This window comes from Mizuhopecten yessoensis, unplaced genomic scaffold (assembly GCF_002113885.1).
Source record: "Mizuhopecten yessoensis strain PY_sf001 unplaced genomic scaffold, ASM211388v2 scaffold437, whole genome shotgun sequence".
Classification (NCBI taxonomy): Eukaryota; Metazoa; Mollusca; class Bivalvia; order Pectinida; family Pectinidae; genus Mizuhopecten; species Mizuhopecten yessoensis.
In genome coordinates, this window is record NW_018403546.1 from 13,223 (window position 1) to 40,329 (window position 27,107).

The window sequence follows — 27,107 nt, forward strand, 5'->3', positions numbered from 1 at the left end:
AACATATTGACTTGTTATCAGAGTTTGTAGTTTATTTTGGGATCGTTGCCTCTTTCCTTTCTTCAGTAGAAACATATTGGCCTGTTATCAGAGTTTGTAGTTTATTTTGAGATCGTTACCTCTGTCCTTTCTTCAGTAGAAAACATATCGGCCTGTTATCAGAGTTTGTAGTTTATTTTGGGATCGCTACCTGTTTCCTTTCCACAGTAGAAACATATTGGCCTGTTATCAGAGTTTGTAGTTTAGTTTTAGATCGTTACCTCTGTCCTTTCTTCAGTAGAAACATATTGGCCTGTTATCAGAGTTTGAAGTTTATTTTCAGATCGTTACCTCTTTCCTTTCCACAGTAGAAAACATATTGGCCTGTTATCAGAGTTTGTAGTTTATTTTGGCATCGTTACCTCTTTTCTTTCCTCAGTAGAAACATATTGGCCTGTTATCAGAGTTTGTAGTTTAGTTTGAGATCGTTACCTCTTTCCTTTCTACAGTAGAAACATATTGGCCTGTTATCAGAGTTTGTAGTTTATTTTGGGATCGTTACCTCTTTTCTTTCCTCATTAGAAACATATTAGCCTGTTATCAGAGTTTGTTGTTTATTTTGCGATCGTTACCTCTTTCCTTTCTACAGTAGAAGCATATTGGCCTGTTATCAGCGTTTGTAGTTTAGTTTGTGCTCGTTACCTCTGTCCTTTCCTCAGTAGAATCATATTGGCCTGTTATCAGAGATTGTAGTTTATTTTGAAATCGTTACCTCTTTCATTTCTACAGTAGAAACATATCGGCCTGTTATCAGAGCTTGTAGTTTAGTTTGAGATCGTTACCTCTGTCCTTTCTTCAGTAGAAAACATATTGGCCTTTTATCAGAGTTTGTAGTTTATTTTGCGATCGTTACCTCTTTCCTTTCCTCAGTAGAAACATATTGGCCTGTTATCAGAGTTTGTGGTTTATTTTTGGATCGTTGCCTCTTTCTTTTCTTCAGTAGAAACATATTAGCCTTTTATCAGAGTTTGTAGTTTATTTTGAGATCATTGCCTCTTTTTTTTCCTCATTAGAAACATATTAGCCTGTTATCACAGTTTGTAGTTTATTTTGAGATCATTACCTCTTTCTTTTCCTCAGTAGAAACATATTAGCCTGTTATCAGAGTTTGTAGTTTATTTCGTTGGCTGACGGGCTACTCTAGCCTGCGATCAGAGGTTGTAGTTTATTTCGTTGGCTGACGGGCTACTTTAGCCTGTTATCAGAGTTTGTAGTTTATTTTGAGATCATTACCTCTTTCTTTTCCTCAGTAGAAACATATTAGACTGTTATCAGAGTTTGTAGTTTATTTTGAGATCATTGCCTCTTTTTTTTTCCTCAGTAGAAACATATTAGCCTGTTATCTCAGTTTGTAGTTTATTTTGAGATCATTACCTCTTTCTTTTCCTCAGTAGAAACATATTAGCCGGTTATCAGAGTTTGTAGTTTATTTCGTTGGCTGACGGGCTGCTCTATTCTGCTATCAGAGTTTGTAGTTTATTTCGTTGGCTGACCGGCTACTCTAGCCTGCTATCACAGTTTGTAGTTTATTTCGTTGGCTGACGGGCTACTCTAGCCTGCTATCAGAGTTTGTAGTTTATTTCGCTGGCTGACGAGCTACTCTAGCCTGTTGTAATTGCCGTGACTTTCTGGATAGATATGTTGAGCAATACTTAACTGTCTTATTTGAGAGGTTTATATCTACGTCGATGCAAAAGGTACGATTGTCATCACAGGCGGATTTCCACTAAGAATTTAGTGTCTACCATGGTCAACGCCTTACTCACTTTCTATTGTTGGAGACTGACGTTCTAGGATTTGACGGGAGACATTATCACAAGTGTAAAATATGATGAAAGAGACTCTTCCGGACAGTCCACATTGTTTATTAAAAATCTATGTGAGAAATGATCGTGTCAACATTTCGACAATGAAGATGATTATGTTGTACCTTACAAGATTGCCATAAATATAGTGTTATGGTAAGAGTTCATTTTGGTAAGATTGTTTTTATTAACTCCAGTTATTTAGCTAGTACTTTATATGTAAAGAGAAAGGGAAGACAAATGTATATTTGGCTGACTTTAACGTCAAAGATAAGCCTCACAAAAATGGTAATCATTGATTCTGTAGTAACATCAAAGTGGAATGTCATGTGGCACACTAAGCAGTATTAAATCTCTGAGAAGTCACCTGACGCAATGTAAAGTGTCATGTCGCGTAAAAGTCACGTGACAGACAGTATAGTGTTATCCCACTGAAATGTCACCTCACCGACTGCGTTATGTTTTAACGGCGATTGTTTCTTATTTTCGTTATAAATTTTCACCTCAACCACTTTCAAAAATTATCTTACGACGGTTTGATGGAGACAATCTCTGGTCCGTTAAGGTGTTTTCACGCTAAAAGTCACAAATTATGTGCATGACATGTTCTCTTGCATGTTTCTTGCATGACATGTTTTCTAGTTACACAAATTACACACACACACACAAACACCATTGAAAACACGGCATTATCGGTCACACATCACACATTGTCGAACACTGTATTACAACCTTCCTCCGGTACGCTTTGGTTAATCTTAAACCTCTCCCTAATGCGGTACAGCAACTTTGGTATTCTCCTAAGCTTTAGCCTTTGTTTTGGGTTGATGCTTTGTGTTTTTGATTGGCCTCTTCTTGTTAGTGATACTCGTCTTTGTTTCGAGATGATGTTGTTTTTTATTGGTTTCCTATTGTTGATGAAGACGACCTTTATTTTGAATTGATGTCCTATTTTGTTTGATTAATTCTTTGTTCTCCTCGTTTTTAACTTGAGTATTAAAGTTTAATCTGTGACTATAGTGTAAGGTGTATTTTGAACGATGCTACGTTTGACAATATGATAATTGAGCCTGATATAAACGTGATGTCTCCCACACATTTATCTTTATGTTGTGGTCGTTTCCTTTTTTCTACGGTCCTCTCTCCTTGACAAAATTTGAAAACTTTAATGTATGATTGCAACTTAAATTTTATTACTAGAATGTCAATTTTCATTTTAGAAATTCAATAAGATTTTTTAAGGAGTGTCTAGCTGCAAATTTATACGTGGGTTGGTTCAGACTTGTAACAAAACCGTGTATTTATTTACATTTTACATACAGCAAGAAATGAATGGGTAAAATATATTACAACGAACTAGTTCTCAGGGGTCTCTGGGGGTGTTTACCCACTCAATCCAAGTCCTCAAACCAACCCACCCAGTCAGTGTACCGACCTATCTCTCGTCTGTACGGAAACTCTAATCTTCATAAACTGCGAAAAAAGACTTGTGAAGTAATCGTTAAAATAACGTGCTTTTCTTAGTTCTAAGTATACGGCGTTCGATAAGACTAAATTAAAATCTATGTGGGAAAGGTATATTTAAGTAAGAGTTTGATATCGCGTGGAAAAGCTAACAAGTCTGTCCGGGCCAACAAGGTCACTTGTTTTCTCGTGCACAATGGCCCGATTACACTGTATATATAGGTAGTGTCATCTGAGCTTCACCAGGATATGTTCATTCAACTTTTTTTTTTATATAAATCTGGGAGCCTATAGATCGTAGCGGCATTGTCAGGGCCTTTTTACTGATAGTGAATGGAGGAGTAAGCCGCTGCTCCCGAGTGTACCGCTATAGATGTAGTGTATTGAAGGTGTTAGCCATTCATAAATACAGTACAGGTAGAATGTAAATACCCAAGCTACATACACCTTGTTTCCCGTCTCTAATCTTTACTTCAACAAATCCCCTTTTCTCATATACGCCAGGTATAATGTTCTATTTCGTAAGTATTGTCCCTGGAACTCGTATTAACCGCACATGAAAGTTTAATGTGAATGGACATCGGATACCAAAAGGACAGTTATAATAAACATTTTCCTTTTTTTGATTAAGGAGATACCCGACCGTGTGTGTGTACATAATAAGAATAGGTGTATGTGAAATATAAAACAGTAAATCTTGCGAAGGAAATCCGTGATTATAACAGTTGTGAAATCATTCAAGCGTGCACTAGACTATGATTGACAACAAGCTCCTTTCATAACACGGACTCGCGTTGATGGTTTTACTGTGAAAAAGGGGCAGTCGTATTCGTTACGGTGCGGAGCGGAAGGCGGTACGTACAGCACGGGGTTGATCGCTGTATGTAGCGTACTTACTATGTAACCCAGTATAGTATAGCTATCCGCGGGACGAGCACGCAGTATATATATATACGCTGTACAGTTAATACTTGATGGTGGAACATCTGGTGTGAGACAGTTTTTTTTTTACCCTACTAGCTAACATCAGCATTATAGAAAGGATGTGTCATTGTTCTCTGTTTTAGTCTTCTGGCTTCCGCTTATTACTGGTGATTGGAAGAGGAGTATTTACATCTGTCACCCTACACGTGCTTTATAATGCCTGATACAGAGGCTTAGCTTTAGATAACACTGATGCAGAAAGTGTAATATATATATATAGTGTGGAAAAGGTTAAGAAGCCAAAAAACACTTTAATATAACGTTAACTGTTTAATGAGAAATTACATTATTGGTGTGAAGTAGAATATTAAATATGATTAACATGCCGACTTTGGAAAAATGTGTTGCAATTTGCATGTTGGCGTCCGTGTTGTGCGTTCTTTTCGTGGATGGATATAACACGTATCCCCGGAGGTCTGGACTAGCCAGTATTTGGGGGACTTGCCCCACCCAATGTCGCTGTATGGCACTCAACAGCCGCGGGACCCGGGGAGTTATTGAAGACTGGAGTTCGGCACGTCTCGATGGACGCACTCTCGGGGACGAGCCCAACCCTTTGGGCCGGAGCATGGTGTGCCAGGGGTTAAGGCGGCTCCCTAAACCTATTCCCCACGGTAAGGATTTAGTTTCATTATCAGCAATCTAATTGTTTGGACACAGTATCGCACTTTGACACTGGGCTTATGATTAAAGTCAAAGTGACATATTAAAATATATGTTGTAATTAAATGGAGGCGAGCCTTCAGAAATTACCAATTGATTTGTTGAGCCATTAATTAAAACAGATATTACATTTTACACAAACGCGAGAAAATACTGAGGCACATCTGCTAGACCTGCACGAATTATCCGAAATACAGATCCCGCGATTGTGGACGTGGATTAATTACAGTCGATGGACGCTTTGTCGCAATATGCCAATAAGTCACTTGCGGAATTGGCATACAGCAGATTGTCGTCAGTTCTATGTTAATTAAAAGATTTACCGCGTAATCAAATAGTTTTCCCTATGGTATTGAGACTGATGTCGCTATCGAAGGCCGCTTCTACGGATTAAACCTTTCAATCATATCTGTTCCCGTTACATGAATGATCCTTGGAACGTCGTAGGCTACATAAGTAAATATTGGACTATGTGAATGAAAAGTTGAAACAGAGGTGTGTTACAGAATTGACGAGTGAATACCCTAGTAGAGATAGCCCGTGAGGGTTATCGGTGTAGATTTGTTAAGTTTAAATTTAGACCGTCGGCGATTCCTCCATCACTACAGCGTTCGGACACTTATATATCATAGAACAAGGCCCAGTTATGTAACGTCACTTCACATAAGAGCATTTAACTTTTAATGAATTTCGATAAATTTAATTACTACTCCGAGTTGTTTGTTCACTGTTGGCTCTGGTTGACGGTAGAGTTTAATATCGCACGCCCGTATATGGCGACGGAGGATTCCACTTGTTTGCTGGCTGTCAAGTCATCGTACGGTTTTCTTCTTAGTGTGTTAGTCTGAAGATAATTCACATCAGTGACATCATACTGATCTTTGTGATAATTAGCGCGGGCCCCTTATAACTGTCATTACGCAAATCCTTTCATACATTATAGTTAATAGTAGTCAAGTACATGTAAGTCTACGACAGCGTGTAATACCGAGGTCACTAGAAGTAACGTTTGAACCAGGTGCTTAGAAATATTACTTGGCCCGCTGCAAATAGTTATACAAAGTTAATGACAGAATTCGCGTTAGTTTGGTTGTCACAGATAAATGTATAAAATCGAGACTCCAGACACCTGACAGTTATTACAAATGAAAAAACCTTGACATAGAAAAAACCCTTGACAGAATATCTGAAGGCTGTTTCCCCAACTCTTACACGCCGCACTGACGAACAGATACAAATGTCAAGGTAGAAACCTCCCGAGCTTTGTAGAGTCACACGAGTTGTGCTGATGAAACAAAACCGAGCGCGTTATTTTTTGTATCTAATTCATTTACAGTTACATAGATATTGCAGGAAATCGTGTACGTGTCCCCTTAGGTGTCACTGTGTCCAATTACACGTCAACCCAACACTTTGACTTTTCTATTGGCCCTAAAAACAATACAAGTTAAACGATTTGAACTCGGTTTGTAAATTTATATATTTTACATTTCAAGAAAAGTAAAACTACATGTTTTTGATTTCTGTTAAGAAATATATTAACGTAACACAAGAAAAGAAAACTATATAATTTCTGTTAGTAAATGTAGTACAGAAAACCAGTTCAGCTGTTTGTGATCTCGGTTTGTAATAAATTTACAAACAAGTTTAACGGTTTGATGCTGGTATTTACGATGTAGTAAGAACAGCTTGTTCTACCCATTCTAGTCTATCGGCGGGACAACCTACTTAATGGCCTGACTTTGTCAAATGTTGCGTGATGCTCCGTACATTACAATAAGAAGAAAGCTCTAAACATTTTATTGGATGTTGGACGCGGACTTGCCATGGAAATGAGAGTACCTTTACGCGAGAATTCGGAACGCTGTGTATGTTAGGTACGCTCAACTTTCTATGTCAATTACTGCGTCGTAAAAGGAGGTACGAACGTATAGTGTTTAGTTTATGGGGTTTGTCCGACAACCGTGATGGTCCAATGTACGTGCCCTATGGGCTCTGGAATCTCACTTTTAATGTTACAGTATAAGTCGTAAATCGGGTTTTGATATAATTCAAGGCTTTCTGATGCTTCAGAGTTTTATTTGTTCAGATGGTAGATCGAGTATCTTAGCGTTTGAGTGTTAACACTTCATGTCCACTAACGAGCTGTGGTATTACTCAGCGTCCTCCAGTTTGTGAATTTAGATTTCTGAGAAATAATGTTTGAGGCAAACAGTCGTTTAAGTAAAAACAAAACAAAAAAAGAGGGGGGCGGTTATACGCATGGTTGCAACCAATATTATTTATAGATGTCTTGACTGCATAATTGCTGTAATTTGCCCGAGGACCCGGATGTTACTGCCGACTAGGTTTACGTTTCCTATAAGGATGAGTAACAAAAAGGACTCGGGGTACGACCAAGCTAAATTAGATTCGGATATTCCCGTTTGACTTTGTGTCCTTGGTTTTTCTGGGGATGGTACATCTCTACTCGTTCGATATGTCTCTACATTTTCTGTCCCCAGTCAGCGGCGAGCAGCTATTGTACCGGCTCCTCGCGTCTAGTGCCAGATTGTCATGTCAGATCTTATCGCTCTCAGCGCGATTATCTCCACTTACAGCAGTCGGTCTACAACTCGTCATAATGGTCAGGGTAAATTAAGCTTCCTTATCATCGGCCATGTTTATGTAAATTAAAGGTGTCCGGCCGACTGGTGGTCAGCAGATCTTCTGTGACTATAAACGCCCAATACCAACAACGAGATAGACATTAATGCTGTGTGACCGACGTCAGCGTTCAGTAAACATTGCTCTCCAAGTCCTTCAGCATATCTGGTGGTTTGAAAATATTTCCCCGAGAGCTTCAAGCTCTCAGACACCCCACCCCAATGCTTCTCAGGGACGCAAGCCTTACAGAAAGCGCAGGGTTACATCCTGATAAACTCTAATCCAACGTGTACAAAAAACCAAAATCAAACTGATATCAGTTTCTGCTTAATTATAAAAACTTCGCCTCGCTCTATATATGTTGTATTTATCATTAATGTACAGCGCTGAGGTGTATAGGTTGTAAAACGTTACAAATGTCCTAGAAATTATTTTAATCTAAAACATTTAAACAAATCTCTGGGATCACTGTTGCTAACCAATACTAAGTGTCCAGACGGTAGCTTAGGTACGGACTGATGAGACCTGGTGATGCAGTATTGTTTAAGTTTCCGGAGTAACGAGATATGTTCGTATAAGGTTCCCGATATAGCGTCTAAAATCCGAATTAACGAGAATGACTCAATTTATGTTTAGTATTAATAGGGCGGCGAGATGAAGAAATATCGATGTTCATTATTCGAAGTCGAGCTGGTGACAGAAATGCAATGGGGTTACGTCATTAATCAATTTAGATCACTCAGACGACAACTAATCATTTGATATATATGTATTAATCATCACATATCAAAAAGTAAAAACACAAACAAACAAGCGAACATTTACCGACACGATGTATACGCAGTTCGAATGCGATTAGGTATAAGTGTATGCACGCGGAGATGTGAAATTCAAATCACGACGTGGGAGAGAAAGTCATCTCGACTTTCATTTTCTGGTGTTTGTTGTTTACACCTCCCGCCAAGACCTCACTAACTCTACGGTACAAAAGTCTCCCAGTGTTTCGTGCCCCGAGGGTAAACCACATGTACTTCACGTACAATGTACCCCACGGTCTCCCTGCTCTCTCCCAGTGCTCCGTGCCCCGAGGGTCGGGTTGACGGTAAGATGTGCTGACAAATAATGTCTCAATCACGTTTGGAGACACTAAACACAATTATAGTATTAGAGAGCAACAACCAGTACAGGTATAACACGGTATTGTGTGGCGGAAACTGCGGGGGTCGGGGTACTAATGTATGGACTCCCCATTACGTGATTAACAGGTAACACAAAATGTCCCATCGTATTGTAAAGTAGCGGGATAAGTTTATTATACTGATGGAAAACCAGGCCCGAGTATCCTTTGACCCTATCATCAGGCCGATATATTTCGACAAATCACCTATATATACATGTGTATACTCTTACACTGTAGTTCTATTACTGATCCGTTGATTGAGTCAGGGGATATTTTGTTGGTAAGACCTGCAATACAATATAAGGTATTAGTGATACTCTAAATAAGCTAAATAATTGTATTACTTTTTTTCCTAATCAGCTGTCGTATTAATACACAAACACCCGATATATGTATCACATGTTTCACCACAATGACGTGCTGTTAGACATAAATCTTCATTGAATCGCATTCTAAAAACGTTATACACCTACCTGTACATGATCTAAGTTTAACAGCGTGATGGCTAGAGGAGACCGACGGAAGGTAAAGCACCCTCCCTCTACTCGCCCAGCACGAGGTCACACAGGGTCAAACACTCGCTACCGTTCAAAGGGATGAAGTAGGGATTTAGGGTTACTATTGGGTCAAGTATGTCCTTCAAACGCCTAATCTTGTATATGGGTTGACAGAGATTGTCTGATGTATGTGCGGCGCAGCGGTCTAAAGGCTACACATTGTTCGGATTATACTTTTTCAGATTTTAGATGATGGTTGTGATGTGGCAGGGGTCGTAACCTCACAAAACGTCACTGTTTTTTAACAGTATTTTATTCAATAATTAATCATAACTTTGATATACAGACACAATCTCAGAAGGATGGAAACAATGCTATAGCTTTCATGAATTCTCTCACTTCACCGTTAAGATTTAAGAAAGTTGCGGAGGAGATGGGGCTGGGTCTGACCGCACAAAACATCATTGTAAACTTAGTTTGTGGTGTGAGGTACAGACAGGGGTCATAACCGCAAAAAACACAGGTGCTGATGAGGTGCAGTAACCACACATTTACATAGTGTTGTGTGTCATGAATGTGACAGGAAAATCGTGCATACACTTATCACAACGCTTTACTACAGGGACAAGCTGTACAGTATCAAACACTTATCACAACTTACTACAGGGTCAAGTTGTACAGTATCAGATTGTGTATTATATCGGTGTCACATCACGTCAACAATGATTGAATTAGTTATTGATTACCTATCAGGTATTCAATCACTAATGTATAGTGTGTATAGTCCCATGAAATGGAGATACGTTCAAATGTAGACTAAAGCAGGTTGATGCTTATACTGCACTACACCTGTCGTAGAATTAATTAACAGGTAATGATATATACATGTAATACACTGTTTATTGTAAATATACCTCGGGTTCCTGTGACGTCACCGAGGAGCTTCAAAGTTCATGAGTATATTGAATGTAATAATTAAAGTAACATTAATCAAATGACAATTAGCCGACAATTAATGTCAGTACTAGATTATATATCTATAATACATGTACCATCAGTAAGACTAGTTGTATCGCCCATTGCCCCTTCATTCGAGTTCCGGAACGTCTTTCAAGTGGAACCGCACACACTTAAGAGTTTTTTTCTTCTTGGTGAAATTGATATTCATGTGGCAAACGTTTAGGGAGATAATTCAGGTGTAACTGGTACGCATTTAGCGTCACTTTAGTCTGATATCTCCCCACCCCAGTGACAGATATAGCGTGTACGTAAATATGTAAACTGGAATCCTAATTAAATTATTCAATCAAAGACCAATTCACGATTAACAAGTATGAAGCGGAAACGCCTGGTAGCGACTAATAAACAATCCGAGTGAAAAGTGGTAAACAGACTAAAGTGAATCCGAAACACTTTAACCCGAGTGATACCGGTGTTTATCTGGCGGGGAGAGGTGGGAAGTCTTGTACTACTGAGATAAAATAAATCTAATTAAAGTAAAACATTATGCAATCAATCAAAATGGTTGAGGTTATCTTTTTTAGGGATTTTACTGATGAATGAAACAAAAAACTTAAATGATTGGTTAAGGGTATGATCCGGAAACGAGGTTACACAGACGACTCCCTCACTTACACACTGCAGTAAATCTGGATACAAGGGTAGATAACCGGCTGCCACACTTACACACTGCAGTAAATCCGGATATCAGGGTAGATACACGTGGACGCTGTGACGTGACTATAGTAGTCAATCAGATACACGTGAACGCTCTGACGTGACTATAGTAGTCAATCAGATACACATGAACGCTGTGACGTGACTATAGTAGTCAATCAGATACACGTGGACGCTGTGACGTGACTATAGTAGTCAATCAGATACACGTGAACGTTGTGACGTGACTTTAGTAGTTAATCAGATACACGTGGACGCTGTGACGTGACTATAGTAGTCAATCAGATACACGTGAACGTGGCCCTTGGTTGGATGCACCATCCATGGACACTGTCCTCAACTGTCTTTCTGTAACATCAGCTGTTCGTAGTTAGGACGTAAAGCCGAAAGCATTTCGAAGTTAATCAATGGCATTGCTTCATTATTTCAATACTCCCAATTTTTGGGTGTAGCGTCGTAGAGGTGTTAATGAAACGCGGAACGGAAAACTGAACTGTTTTGCCAATGCAAACAAAAATCATGTCTTTACATTTTTGCAGGCGTAATAGAATCACATTCCACTCCGATAAATCCTGTTTTTTTCCGTATTTACATTTGTAAATAAAATACAGGCAAGTATGAAACTAACTATAGCATACCTTTTTACGGTCCATTCTGAAGGAAAGTATTAGTGGGTGCTAATTAAAATCTATTTTCATTGATTACCTTAAATTTTTAAGGGAATTATGCTTATTCATAATACAAAATGTATTGTCCCATATTCCGGTCCGTATTGTATGTCGTTCCGTTTTCCGTCCTGCGTTTCAGTAAAACACCTGTTTCATAAACAGAAAACTTACGCACGCGGAATTCTGTACCTCGCCTTTGCATCTCCTATACATAATTCAATACGGGAAATCTTATTTCGTGTCGTGTTCTGTTATCCGAGAATCTGAGGCTGACCCCGAAAATGTTAAGTTGAGGGGTTAAGGGAGTTAAAGTAGTGCTTCTAAGGGTGAAAAGAAGGTGAGGAGTAGGGACCATATAATCGCATATAATTCTCTGTATTGATATCCTTAACAAGACTGCTGTCATCTAATTACTCCAAACGGAGTTGTATCTCGTATCAACGTCACGCAAACGTCTGACAACATGTACCTATAACGCGTTATTGAAGTGTAATGTGACTTTGACGTTCGTGAGTTTTGTGACGGATATGATTAGCAAATGTAATATAACTTTTCTCAGGTGTGAATGTATTGAAAAGAGAATATCTTACTTTCATAATCTTTTGGCTTCAGTCTGGTGTACGAGATATTTTTCTCTAACGTTCGCCCTAGAGCTTACAAACTTACACATGTTTTAGTACAAATACACAAAAGTGTGTTCTTGTACATGTAACATGATATTAAAACGTTTTTGCGATCGTAAAATACAAATAATAATTGCACGAAAACAGGACTATTTATTTAAATTTTCCCATAGGATAGCATTTCCGAATTTAAGAATATTTTCTTTAATTTTCTACTTTGATAAAGACATAATTGGAGTTAAGAGGTAAATAGAGAAACTGTGCTCAGATATACACAAATAAATTCACACGAAGATCATACAAATAACATTCACTGTCACACGAAAACATATAAAAAAAAATCACCAAATTTCTGAAAATATTCTGGCTTATTGTTTTCTTCTTTTGTTTTTATCTTTTTATTTTGAGTACAACTGTATTGTTCTCTTGCCATTTATTCATGATTGACACATTTCATTTGATAAAGATCTATGTTCACCTAAACACTTGTAACTCTATACAACCCTAAACACCGGGGTCAGTTTCTGTAGGTACCGAATCATTGCAAATCGGCTGGTACCGCTTCACACAATAACAATATATATTTAATAATTATTTTATTTCAATCTGATAAATGACATTAGTTTTCTATTGAATGGCGTCAAGGTGCTGGGTTGGGGATTGGCCGCGCTGGAGTTTAACAAATCATTGTTTATGCTTTGTTTTGTTGATCAGATAAAATGTTTGGTGTCGTAAATTAGTCAGAATTATGTCATCGTGATAAGTGGGGGTCCTTCGTTAACCTGTACAGACACTGGTAACTTCCTCTGAAAGATGGATATTTGTAGAGATATTCCGAACTGCAGTGGGGACCAGGTTACTTCCCCTGAAAAGATGTACATGTATAGAGATATTCCGAACTGTTGTGAGGACCAGAGATTCAGAACCCCTTCTTTCCTCATCCTATCTGATCTGGCTTCTTTTCTAAAGTGGCAATATCAGATAAAAATCGATTTCTATTGACAGTCGTGAGAAGTCGGTCAGCATTGTAACCGGCCATTCAAAACCCATATGTAAATATTGTTAGTCGAATGTTATGGTTCAATATTTGATTAAGTTAAATAAGAAAAACATCATTATTTCGATATAAAAGGCTGTTCCGATAACAAAGCCGTTGTCTAAATCCATTTCAATGTTTGCTTCATGCAGAAAGAAATACAGTTGACATTTCAGTCAAATCTTACCGAACGCCAAGGGGTTTTGTCAGTCACACAACGCACATGTGAACCAGATATATACGGTCTCAGCTACCCTGCACATTTATTTTATTGTAGCTTTAATATGCCGCCCTGTACAGTTATTTACTTGTGGCTTTAATCTGCCGCCCTGTACATTTACTTGTGGCTCTAATCTGCCGCCCTGTACATTTTTTTACTTGTAGCTTTAATATGCCGCCATGTACATTCACTTGTGGCTTTAATATGCCGCCCTGTAATTAACTTTTGGCTTTAATCTGCCAACCTGTACATTTGCTTGTGGCTTTAATCTGCCGCCCTGTACATTTACTTGTGGCTTTAATCTGTCGACCTGTACATTTACTTGTAGCTCTTATCTGCCGCCCTGTACATCTACATGTGGCTTTAATCGGCCGCCCTGTACATTTACTTGTGGCTCTAGTCTGCCGCCCTGTACATTTTTTTACTTGCAGCTTTAATATGCCGCCATGTACATTCCCTTGTGGCTTTAATATGCCGCCCTGTAATTAGCTTTTGGCTTTAATCTGCCAACCTGTACATTTGCTTGTGGTTTTAATCTGCCGCCCTGTACATTTACCAGTGGCTTTAATCTGTCGACCTGTACATTTACTTGTAGCTCTTATCTGCCGCCCTGTACATCTACATGTGGCTTTAATCGGCCGCCCTGTACAATTACTTGTGGCTTTAATCTGTCGACCTATACCTGTGGCTTTAATCTGCCGCCCGGTACTTTTGCTTTTGGCTTTAATCTGCCGCCCTGTACATTTCCCTGTGGCTTTAATCTGTCGACCTGTACATTTAGTTGTGGCTTTAATCTGTCGACCTGTACTTGTGGCTTTAATCTGCCGACCTGTAGATGTGGCTTTAATCTGCCGCCCTGTAGATTTACTTGTGGCTTTAATCTGTCGCCCTGTACATTTACTTGTGGCTTTCATCTCCCGCCCTGTACATTTACTTGTTGCTCTAATCTGCCGCCCTGTACATTTACCAGTGGCTTTAATCTGTCGACCTGTACCTGTGGCTGTAATCTGCCGCCCTGTACATTTACTTGTTGCTCTAATCTGCCGCCCTGTACATTTACCTGTGGCTTTAATCTGCCGCCCGGTATTGTTGTTTGAATAATCTGCCACATACGTGTGGTTTATACTCGCTATTCTTTGCTTGTGGCCTCAGTCTGACACTTTGTGCTTGTTGCTCTTATCCGTCACCTTGGACGTGTGTTTTGACCTGTCGCCCTCGAATCAATATTGTATTGTATACATAACTACAGTACTATTTAAGAAAAAGGTTTTGGAATTTTGTTGCAATATTGTAAATGAGAATTATGTTGAATTATCAAATATATATCTTGTTTTATTTTCATTCATGCATGTAACAAATTGGACGACCCCCTTTACAGTCAAAGTTCGCTTACATACAATTTCTTCCTGCCAGGTCTACCCGAGAACGTTCGACATACATTACCTATAAAGGGGTAATCGTGAACGGAAGTCGGTATACAATCTATCAATCAATAATTGTCCTCGACTGAAAACCTTCAGACATTTGTTTGTAGAGGGACACTGATCTATCAATGAACGGCTCCGAAAACCTATGTATGTTTGTACACCGGCATGGCCGACTTACCCCGGTATTGCCAATACAGCACTTCTTCATGACTGGATCCCAGTTTGTAGATTAGAGTATAACCCTGTAAGTGTAAGGTAAGATTTAAATGTCTCTTTCATGAAAAGGATTTGAAGGCAAATATACTGGCCCTTATATAATAAATTTCGGCCAAGGCCGTTGATATTTGATACAAGTACCAATGTTCACTGACATCTCCATTCACATTCAATAACATGTCTATATAATTTTATAGGCGTAGGTTGGCCTCGTTCCCCGATCTAAAAATCCCCGCTTCCGTTAGGTTACCTCAGTAGGTCTACTACATACATGTACAGTTGTAGTTGGTGCACATCTGTCGTGTACAGAAACATTGTTGCAAAATGTTTACTGCTTTGACCAACCACTGACAACCTGTCCTCGGGTAACCAATTATAAGGTAATTGTAACTGTTTGACTCAGTCACGTTAATATTTCAATTTTATTCCGCAAATTAAAATATCATGTAATTTGTTTACTTTCAATACGTAAAACACCTTTTTACGTAAAAAGTCACGTCAGTGAGTTCACCTGTGATGCGTTGATCGGTTGTTACAAATAGAAAAGACTTCCGGTTAAGTGTACCAGTCCGTCAATAAATGTCGATTCCGACAAATCACCTTAGGTTTTGTTTCGTTTTTTTTTTTGAGAAAACATAAACGTAGACAGCTTTTAGTAGGCAAGAGTGGAAACAGTTTTTTTTGGTTGGATATATGAGCCGCGAGTGCATTTTACGTTAGCCCTCGGCCGTTATCTCGGCGCGCTAGGATATTGTGTGGCCTGGACGTGCGTGCATTTCTTATATAGAAACTGAATCTGGCGCGATATCAGTTGTAGAGATATGAGTATCAATCAGACACTTCATAAAGATAGAGCATTGGAGTAAAGTAGCAACGTCTTACCGCCAGTGGACCAGGCAGTGGGGTATAGAAACAACGTCTTACCGCCAGTGGACCAGGCAGTTAGGGTATAGTAGCAACGTCTTACCGCCAGTGGACCAGGCACAGGGGTATAGTAGCAACGTCTTACAGCCAGTGGACCAGGCAGTGGGGTAAAGTAGCAACGTCTTACAGCCAGTGTACCAGGCAGTGGGGTTAAGTAGCAACGTCTTACAGCCAGTGTACCAGGCAGTGGGGTAAAGTAGCAACGTCTTACAGCCAGTGGACCAGGCAGTGGGGTAAAGTAGCAACGTCTTACAGCCAGTGGACCAGGCAGGGGGGGAAAGTAGCAACGTCTTACCGCCAGTGGACCAGGCAGTGGGGTATAGTAACAACGTCTTACAGCCAGTGTACCAGGCAGTGGGGTAAAGTAGCAACGTCTTACAGCCAGTGTACCAGGCAGTGGGGAAAAGGAGCAACGTCTTACAGCCAGTGTACCAGGCAGTGGGGGATAGTAGCAACGTCTTACAGCCAGTGTACCAGGCAGTGGAGTATAGTAGCAACGTCTTACATCCAGTGTACCAGGCAGTGGAGTATAGTAGCAACGTCTTACCGCCAGTGGACCAGGCACAGGGGTATAGTAGCAACGTCTTACAGCCAGTGGACAAGGCAGTGGGGTATATTAGCAACGTCTTACCGCCAGTGGACCAGGCAGTGGGGTATAGTAACAACGTCTTACAGCCAGTGTACCAGGCAGTGGGGTATAGCAGCAACGTCTTACAGCCAGTGAACCAGGCAGTGGGGTATATTAGCAACGTCTTACCGCCAGTGGACCAGGCAGTGGGGTATAGAAGCAACGTCTTACCGCCAGTGGACCAGGCAGTGGGGTATAGAAGCAACGTCTTACCGCCAGTGGACCAGGCAGTGGGGTATAGAAGCAACGTCTTACCGCCAGTGGACCAGGCAGTGGGGTATAGAAGCAACGTCTTACCGCCAGTGGACCAGGCAGTGGGGTATAGTAACAACGTCTTACAGCCAGTGTACCAGGCAGTGGGGAAAAGGAGCAACGTCTTACAGCCAGTGTACCAGGCAGTGGGGGATAGCAGCAACGTCTTACCGCCAGTGGACCAGGCAGTGGGGTATAGAAGCAACGTCTTACCGCCAGTGGACCAGGCAGTGGGGTATAGTAACAACGTCTTACAGCCAGTGTACCAGGCAGTGGGGAAAAGGAGCAACGTCTTACAGCCAGTGTACCAGGCAGTGGGGGATAGCAGCAACGTCTTACCGCCAGTGGACCAGGCAGTGGGGTATAGAAGCAACGTCTTACCGCCAGTGGACCAGGCAGTGGAGTATAGTAACAACGTCTTACAGCCAGTGTACCAGGCAGTGGGGTATAGCAGCAACGTCTTACAGCCAGTGAACCAGGCAGTGGGGTATAGGAGCAACGTCTTACAGCCAGTGGACCAGGCAGTGGAGTATAGTAGCAACGTCTTACCGCCAGTGTATCAGGCAGTGGGGTATAGTAGCAACGTCTTACCGCCAGTGGACCAGTAAAATGGATAACAATAACTAGGAATGTAAAAGACGCGATCGACTTATAGCTGTCACTGGTTTGGAAAGAGAGGGTGGTGAGCTAATGATAACGGATACTGTGTTACGACAAACTGTGGTGGTCAGCGATTTGTAACTGATGCTGGATTAGATACAGATTTTTTTTTTTTATACCGAATTTGTATAAACGAGCGTGTTTGTTGGATAACAATATTTATGTTGGGGGTTGGGGTAGGAATGAAGACCCTTACTAAGCGTTAAGTCACAACACGTAAATGTATGGCGATGCAGTATCTGCATCATCTTCAGAATACGTATCTGAAGAGGTTGCACTTTTGATGTAATGTGATGTGAGATAACAACTCCAGATAAGTAGACCTTCACAGCGCTGTAGAGATTTTTTTGCGCCAACATGAATGAGATGTTTAGGGTTGAGCGTAGCCTATAATCTAATGCCTCTCCCAGTCTGCCTTGTTGGTTCTACCTCGACTGGAGGTTGGAAAAACTTGCGGGGTGTCCCAGGATTGTGCCATTTAATGCCTATCATACTTTACCTACATGCTACTGCTGACTATGTTCTGATGTTAGTGTCATATGGTGACTTGTATTTATTGGGGGGCTGCAGCTCAATGCTAAAAATAGTACCGGGTAGAGTAAAAACACGCAAACGAGATTTTGTATTAAATTTTAGATTAAAAGCTTAAAATAGTTTAGGAATGAAGTTATAGTGCTCACAATTTTAGTTGATCGAAAGATAAAATTGTCTATATCGTATGAAAAAGTAAATCAACGACAAAAACACCCAATACGCGTACAAACACAGGTACGTGATCGATGATAGTTAAATACAAAAACTGGGATCAAGTAGGATACATCTTTTTTTCAATGACATAAAAATTATAAACATCTGCGTGACATCTACACGCCCTACTAAACAGATAACACTGGAACTGATTCAGACTTGGACAGAAACTAACTTGCATGGTTAGATTATATTACCAGAAAAAATATATCTCTGGATCCATTATATATCATTATGAACGACATAATCATGAATATTTGAATATATTGGATTGCCTCCTCGACGACTGTGAGCCAACTTGTATAGTGAACATCCTGTCTGTGTAGGTGGTTAAAACAACGTGGCTATGCTAATGAGGGACCCCCCGGACACCCTCTCCTGCATTGGTGCAAGGCTGAAGAGATATCGTGATCATTTAAAACAATTTGCATTACAAACATTGCTCGTGTTCATCCACAAATAGTAAATAGGTTGGGAGGAAAGATAGGGTTGTTCGTAAAACCTTGGTGGGTGACTAGTTAAAGGTAAAACAAAATAAGCATTACCGTTAAAGCACAAGTTTTACCACCAGGTGCAAACTTTCTAAATCTAACGGGACAGTTTTAAGTGTAGACAGTAGAACAGTCTGACCTCTCCAATAAGCCACACAGCTCTGTTGTATTAGCTAGCGAGCATCTAACAGGGACGACCTTATACTACCGTGTCTCCTGTCAGAACTGGTTCTTCATTGATTTCAGGGGTAGAATATGTACGATTTATCATGTAGTCATAATTTGAGATTACGTGACCAACTTCTATATTTGTGACCCAGATCACTAAACGTGTGCACTACTATGAATGATATGGTTAATCGGTCTTAAGTGCTGATATTTGGGTTTGAATTAATATGTTAAATATTGGATTAAGAAAATGTTCGATTAGGGATATAAAGTAAATATCATAAGTCTGACAGGTCCCATAAAGTGCACACTACATGTCCCTATCGACGTCTGTACTCTTAGTCATAAGAGGATTGTCAGAGTTTAGAATGGCTACACTATAGGGCAAATATTAACCTTCTTAAGACAAGTGTTTTACTGCCAAAATCCACCGGCTATACGAAGCATAGTAAGTTATACGGGCTTTTTTACTATTTGTCTTTGCCCGTTATTTGTTCCATTATTTCTGAAAACAACTCGTCTGTTCGATTTTCAAATAATGTCTTCGTCCATTTGAAACATTTGAAATACAAAGGCCATTAGCTTGAATTCCAGTCACGCTAACGGCGTTAATAATCCTATAGCAATGAAGTGGAGCTGGTGAGGTGACACTGAAATTGTCCCTCGGACTCCAGCCAAACCTACAGAGAACAGCGACACTAGCATGCCAAAACCAGGGTTTGATATGACCAATTTTAGACATGTTGGATACGCCCTTTGCGTGAAATAGTAAGAGCTTATTGGATGTGGTTGTCACTACTAGCCCCATCAGACACGAATGAACTTTCCAAACAGCTAGTATCAGAAATCCTAATGATACCGACTCATCACTGTTGTAACCTAAAACTGGTTATGAACATATTTGTAGGACGTTTCCGCGGTTTGGTGGCCTTTCCCTACGGATATGGGAGAAATGCCAAATGTTTACAAATGTATCTTCACTATTACACTCATATCGTAAACTGCACGTGTTGGTAGTTTAATAAGAAACATGATAGCCTCGTTGTTTAATGGAATACTGGTTTAATTCATTCCTTATGCTTCAGGTTATCTGTTCACCTTCAGAATTGTTCTGATGTCAGTCTAATAACATTGTCTGACGTCAAATTGGTCATACGTCAATCAAATGATGCCACTTTCTGACGTCAACCCAAGAATGACATACATGTAGGTATGACATCACAATAAAAATCATTGTTCTTGTGTCAATTTTATTTTATGTCAATTTAAGATCGACATTCCTCTAACCTCAGGCTGATTAATGTCAATTAAATGATACCAATCTTAAAATGACATTGTTTGGACGTCATTGTAAGAGTGTATTCTGACGTTACAATAAGAAAGGTATTGTTCTAACTTCAATCTGGTTTTACGTTAAACTAAGATTGACATTGTTCTAACTTTAGCTTGGCCTGACCTCAGTATATGGCTGATATTGTTCTGACGTCAGTTTAGAATGATATTATTCTGCCGTCAAGCTTGATCGAATTATCACCCATAAACCTCCCATAAACTAAAATAGATTTTTCTATTTGATCGCTTCATATGTTGTTCTCCGTGATTACATATCGTAGCTGTATGTATGATTAGTTTCACCGCCGTAATTTAAGTCCCCACATTTAAGTAGTCCTACACTGACTACTGGCGGATTACGATAGTCCTACACTGACTACTGGCGGATTACGATAGCCCTACACTGGCTACTGGCGGATTACGATAGCCCTACACTGGCTACTGGCGGATTACGATAGCCCTACACCGACTACTGGCGGATTACGATAGCCCTACACTGGCTACTGGCGGATTACGATAGCCCTACACTGACTACTGGCGGATTACGATGTACCTCCAGTGATGCCCGTCACCTCCCTCAGAATCATCTTCTAAGATGCACCCACTGTGTCGGATAGATTGCGGTTTTATACACGTAATAAATGTCACAAACTGAGATGCCCCGAACAGTTGATTATTCTACTAGTCAGTCTGCACATGCTCGTGCCCTGATACGTAATGTCGGGCGTTATCATCACGTGACACGAGCTATACGTCATAATGCACACACATCGGTTTAAGTGCTCAAACATTTGTGTGCAATGTTGGGAATTTAAGAATAAAAAAATCATATGAAAGTAGAATGTGCAAAACGTATGTTTCTCTTTCAAGTGTAATTAAGATAGTAAAATGAATTCCACTTTAAAAGCATCTACGTTGGTTGTACGTGTGGGTCCGCCTCATTTATCTAGGGTAATTTGGAACCGAAATCAAGGCTGTTAACTTCCCGTATGCATGCACTGTTGTGAGAATTAGACTTCTCTTGGAAATTATTTTCCCCCCGCAAACAGGTGCGCGAGATTTACATAACTTATATTGTGATATTGATGTGCTGGAATTAATGTCAGAATATTGGATACTTATACCATATTAATATCGTTCTGAAAAGAAATTATAATTCATGATTAACCAGCTTCGTAGATGAAACAATTGCTACACAGACAGACACTAGGTCATGTCGGTTTGAGATTATTGCTCTCAAATGTAACTACAGTAATATTTCAGCATCGTTCCTACTGAGGACGGCAGGCTTCCATCACGCTTAGCGTGTTGAATACTACATGTATTTTTACTTATACTGTATTATTTGCAGTTCGATTTATGCTATTGTTTGACTGATATCTGCAATAAAATTAATTGAATGTTGGTGGAGTATTTTACATGTTGCAGACGACTCAGTATTCAAAGGCTTGCTCCAAATATCACCATTTCCGTGATAGATATCGACTGTTGATGACAATATTAAAACACACGGGTCCGAGAGATGCACATTGATTAAGACTGTGGCTAAGTGTTACATGTCTGCATGGTTGCCATCACGATATCGGCTAAGTGTTACATGTCTGCATGGTTGCCATCACGATATCGGCTAAGTGTTACATGTCTGCATGGTTGCCATCACGATATCGGCTAAGTGTTACATGTCTGCATGGTTGCCATCACGATATCGGCTAAGTGTTACATGTCTGCATGGTTGCCATCACGATATCGGCTAAGTGTTACATGTCTGCATGGTTGCCATCACGATATCGGCTAAGTGTTACATGTCTGCATGGTTGCCATCACGATATCGGCTAAGTGTTACATGTCTGCATGGTTGCCATCACGATATCGGCTAAGTGTTACATGTCTGCATGGTTGCCATCACGATATCGGCTAAGTGTTACATGTCTGCATGGTTGCCATCACGATATCGGCTAAGTGTTACATGTCTGCATGGTTGCCATCACGATATCGGCTAAGTGTTACATGTCTGCATGGTTGCCATCACAATCTCGTTGAGAAAGTTCTAAAATCAGAATCATCGATGAGAAAGCTAACAACACAACAAAGGCACCTTAAAAGGACCCAATACGTTTCGTATGTATAAGCTGTTAAGTAGATTAGTTCATACATTAAATAGGCAACGAATGAAATGCATGTAGCTGATTAGTCCAGGGGCGGAATAATCGATCGGCTACACACAATAAAATCAGGTGTGTGATCTTCGGTACACTCTGTAATCAGGTTTCTGTTTGAAATCGTGGAATGCTGTTTTTGCAGGGAAGTCGTTCATTATTTAGATATAACAGGAGAGATACTAAACCTGCTTCTCTTTGACGTGACGAAACTAGCAGGTTATACATTGATTAGATAAATATACAAAATTTCCATGGGAAATCTGACAGCGATACTGATATGATGTCGATTAATTACATGCTTTCAGACACTCTATCGTGTTTAAGATCAGAAGTGAAACCTTCTTTAAAGTTTTATGTGTGTTTTAAAAGAAATCAAAGTTTACCTTTCTGGATATCATCACATTTATTTGATAATGTGGGCGTTGCGGGCACTTAAAGGAATGTTAAATGTGTCTTGTGTTCGTCAATGAATTACATCTATTTGTGAAGCCATTAATTTGATCATCTAAACATTCTTTGGTATAAACTATTTTAGAATCATCGAGCCAATATATCAAACCTATGAACTGACGTTTGTTTTGTGGAGATGATGTATCAACAATGAGACAATGAGTAAGACAAGAGCTATTTTACGTTACTTATCTCAATAAAGATCCCATTAGAATCCAACAGAGCTGGCAACGTTGTGTTGACATTGTTAGTTTCGAACTTTTAATAGATATGTGAATCGGTTCTACAGGTAAATGTTTATGAATGATGAATTTCTCAGATGCAAATGTAACAATTACTTTACAAACCTAACATTGTATTACGAAATGTTCAACATAGAAATATCTGTAAATCTTTACAATTATATGTAAAAGTGGGGTGGTTTTGCAGTCTCTGTATTAAATATACGACATAATGCACACGATTTCGTCAACATATTGGTATGTGCACGTGCTTTACCGTCTAATACTTGTCTGACCTGCGTGTTTTTTGCTTACACCTACCCCAGCATGCTATCCGTGCATTGTATGCACCATCAATCTCACAGTTAGCCCACGTGTCGGTGATCAACACATTTCTAGTTTAATAACTAATAACGTCTAATCAATTCATAACAGCTGATTTGTGTGTTTTCCCATGCTGTCAACATATAATAATAAGTAATATATTATAGTGTATTATAGAGAAATGGCGTCAACAAACGATCTATCTTTCATTTATTACGAGTAATTTCCTGGTCTGTGATGTATCGGCAGCGCCGTCACTGGGACAACAACCCATGGGCATATATATCTGTATATGCAGATTCTGGTCCCTGGGAGTGAGGCCATCCGAGGCCGGACATTGTGCCCCGGGATACCGTGTCGGCGTCCATAGGAGAGAGACAAGGCCTGTGTCTCAAGTTCCGTGTTGAGGATTTCCGTCAAAGGTTCCAGAGCCCAAGGTTTAATAAAAACTGAACAGATGCAGTATACACTAGCAATGATACCTTGGCTCTCACTCATCAACTGATTGTCGTGTGATTGCGTTAGTCTTTTGATCTGTTTGATTGGAATCAGTGGGTTAAGACGGCATTAATCCTTCTCGTAAGAGTTTATCTATTAACCTACGCGAATTGTCAGGGGGACTTTCTCCACATATACCCGTTCTACAAGGTTTATGGCTGTTTTCTAACACACTATCAATTTAAAGTACACGATTTTCAATTTACAATTATATACGTAAGTGCGTTCCTTGAATGCGTCACAATCGCTTATCTGATTGACGTGATAGCGTATGTTCTATATTTCTCCGATACTGATCTTTACATTAATTTGAAAAAAAGAAATTAGCATATGTTAACAATTTACGGCCAATTGCTTGTAACAGTTTATTTTCATTTGACACACATCAGACCGAGAAGAGTATACGTATGTTCCAGTACACTGACGGTCTGTCTTCAGTTTACTGTAGCCTGCCGCCGGTCTTATAGTGTTATACCGCATTCTGCCTTCCTTTACCATGGCAAACTTCATATTGCCCTCACCTCTTTAATTATGTTTTTCAATGCCAAAATGATGCTCTCTTTATTGATTGTTTTCGTTACCCCCGGGTCGTTGTACTTTACACTTATACATGCTGTCTCGGCTACATAAGTACGTACACATATCTGTGCGTACAACCGAAACTATGTCGTCTAATTAGGAGAGGTTTTGCATCATCGTCATGCGAGCAATGACTAATGTACCAGACATGCTTTCTCACCTACCGACAAGTGTTAATTAACCGGTGTTTGATATGTGCGAGAAAACAGCATCACAGTCGTCGACTACGGTACAAACCTCTGTAACACAGCATCGGCTACTACGGTACAAACCTCTGTATCTCAAACCTCTGTATCACAACATCGTCGACTACGGTACTTATCAAACCTCAGTAACACGACATCGTCGACTACGGTACTTACCAAACCTCAGTAACACAACATCGTCGACTACGGTACTTACCAAACCTCAGTAACACGACATCGTCGACTACGGTACTTACAGGTATCGGAACTTAGTAACACAACATCGTCGACTACGGTACTTACCAAACCTCAGTAACACGACATCGTCGACTAAGGTACTTACCAAAACCTCAGTAACACAACATCGTCGACTACGGTACTTATCAAACCTCAGTAACATAACATCGTCGACTACGGTACTTATCAAACCGCAGTAACACAACCAACGACCCGTCGTTTGTCGTGTCTAGAATGATGGGTTATAACAACCCGTGTCAAACAAAAGCTACAACATAACGTGGCAGAAACAACAACCCCTGTCTAGAACGAGGTAAAACAACCTGTATCTTGAATAAGCTACAACACTTTAAGTAAGCTACATGTAACGAACAACAACACGCGTCAAGGAAAAGCTACGAAATACGTGGTAAGAAACAACCCCTGTCTAGAACGAGGTACAACAACCTGTATCTAGAATAAGCTACAAAAATAAATCAGCAGTAATCAAAGCAGCAACAATCCGTCCTGTAAACTAATTATATCTATGGATTGGTTTTGATAGCTTCGTTTTTAAAAGAGACAAAAAGTAAATACCTCTGCAAATCTGCCCTTTAAACAAAAATAAATGTAATGGAACATGCAAAACATTACAGCATAATTAAACGCAATATATATAGCCAGTATATTATTATAATACCAGTTCATATCATTATACCGAGATGGAAGAATACGAGCGAGTTTGGCTGCCATTCTTGTTCAATTAGGATCCTTTACGACAAGCATTTCATCGATACGTCTGTATATTGTGTGTTTTAACATCAAAACTGTGCCAGTTAACGCGGTCCTTGGTTCCTCAAGGCCGACAATTAAAACATAAGTGCTCGTTGTGTGTGTCATTTGTTCGTTTCAACAACAGCTATCGTTCATCGTGTGAGCGTGTTTATGTAATCAGTAAAGTCTACGAGTACACCTCTTTTTCATCCTATTCCAATGGTAGTGTAACGGCCGAGTAATGTTGGAAGGAAACGCTAGGACTTTGGTAAACCTCAAACATTAAGCGTATGTCAAAAGCATTAACACCGTGCCTCGATGATAGATGGAAATCCAATGTTAACAGACACAACTCCGAATGGAGGCCAAGGAGGCAACACTTGTAAGCTGAATAGTGATTTAAGATGTCCCCAACACTGTTCTCTACTTTACAAAAAACACTTTATTCTGTAAGACATCTTATTTGATATTCTGCAGTAAATTGCTTGGGTCGTTGCTCTTAGAGTCTGAGAGCTGTAATTGTGCTTGAAAACAAAATTCTACATGTAAGATGTTTCGTGCACTAAACATGATAATCGTGTGTGCACAGTGGGTTCTCGCGGGATAAAAGGATAATTTTAAACCATTTTGGAGAATAAAGAAGCACTTAAGAATAAAATGCTGCATTATTTCCATGATTTAAAAGGCCTCGTACAAAACCGGCTTCGGTTTGATTAAACTTGCAATGCAAAGGCTGATGGAATAGGATCAGATTGGTTCGTGAAAAACCATATGTTTAAAGCAGTCAGATTGCACAGTATCTTTACAATACAACCAAAATTCAAAATCAATTAAAAGAAGAAAAAAAATACAGGAACTGGGAGTAAAAAGGGAACATGGAAACCCTGGAAGAATGGAAGAATAGTTTAATTCTTTTTATGTGCCACCAGCATGATTATCGTGTAAAATCAAACAATGTCGGCAACCAACAGTTTAATAAGAAAATTAATTCGTGAGCCTCTGTATTGTACAACTGTGCATGCAATGCCCGAAACGTCCGTGCTACATATCAGTGTATAACTTTGTGTTTGGCGCGCGAAAATTCCGTTCTAGTTTAGAGTTAAGAAATTTGTTTTTCGTGCGCGAAATTCCGTACTATTTCAGAACTGTTTATTGCAATTTGTAGAATTTGTATTTAATAAGCAAAATCTCGTGCTATTTCAGAACTTCATATTTTGTACGCGAAAAATACTAAATGCATTAATTAGCATCCGATCAGGCGGATAAAAATGAACGGGGACTAGACTTAAAACTTATACATTGTATATAGTGTTTTTATATATAAACGTATTTCTCATTGTTGTCCAATTATAGA

The 27,107-nt window shown here is 39.7% G+C and overlaps 1 protein-coding gene across 1 annotated transcript in view; it reads left to right on the forward strand.

The window, feature by feature from the left end:
- Positions 1–3,998: 3,998 nt before the first annotated feature.
- The window catches only part of LOC110449269 (insulin-like growth factor-binding protein complex acid labile subunit), a 57,133-nt gene continuing 34,024 nt past the window's right edge, over positions 3,999–27,107 (forward strand). Inside the window, exon 1 of the mRNA XM_021496027.1 lies at positions 3,999–4,906. Within this exon, the coding sequence (XP_021351702.1) occupies positions 4,606–4,906 (301 nt within the window). The 5' untranslated portion in view covers positions 3,999–4,605. The remainder of the gene's footprint in view (positions 4,907–27,107) is intronic.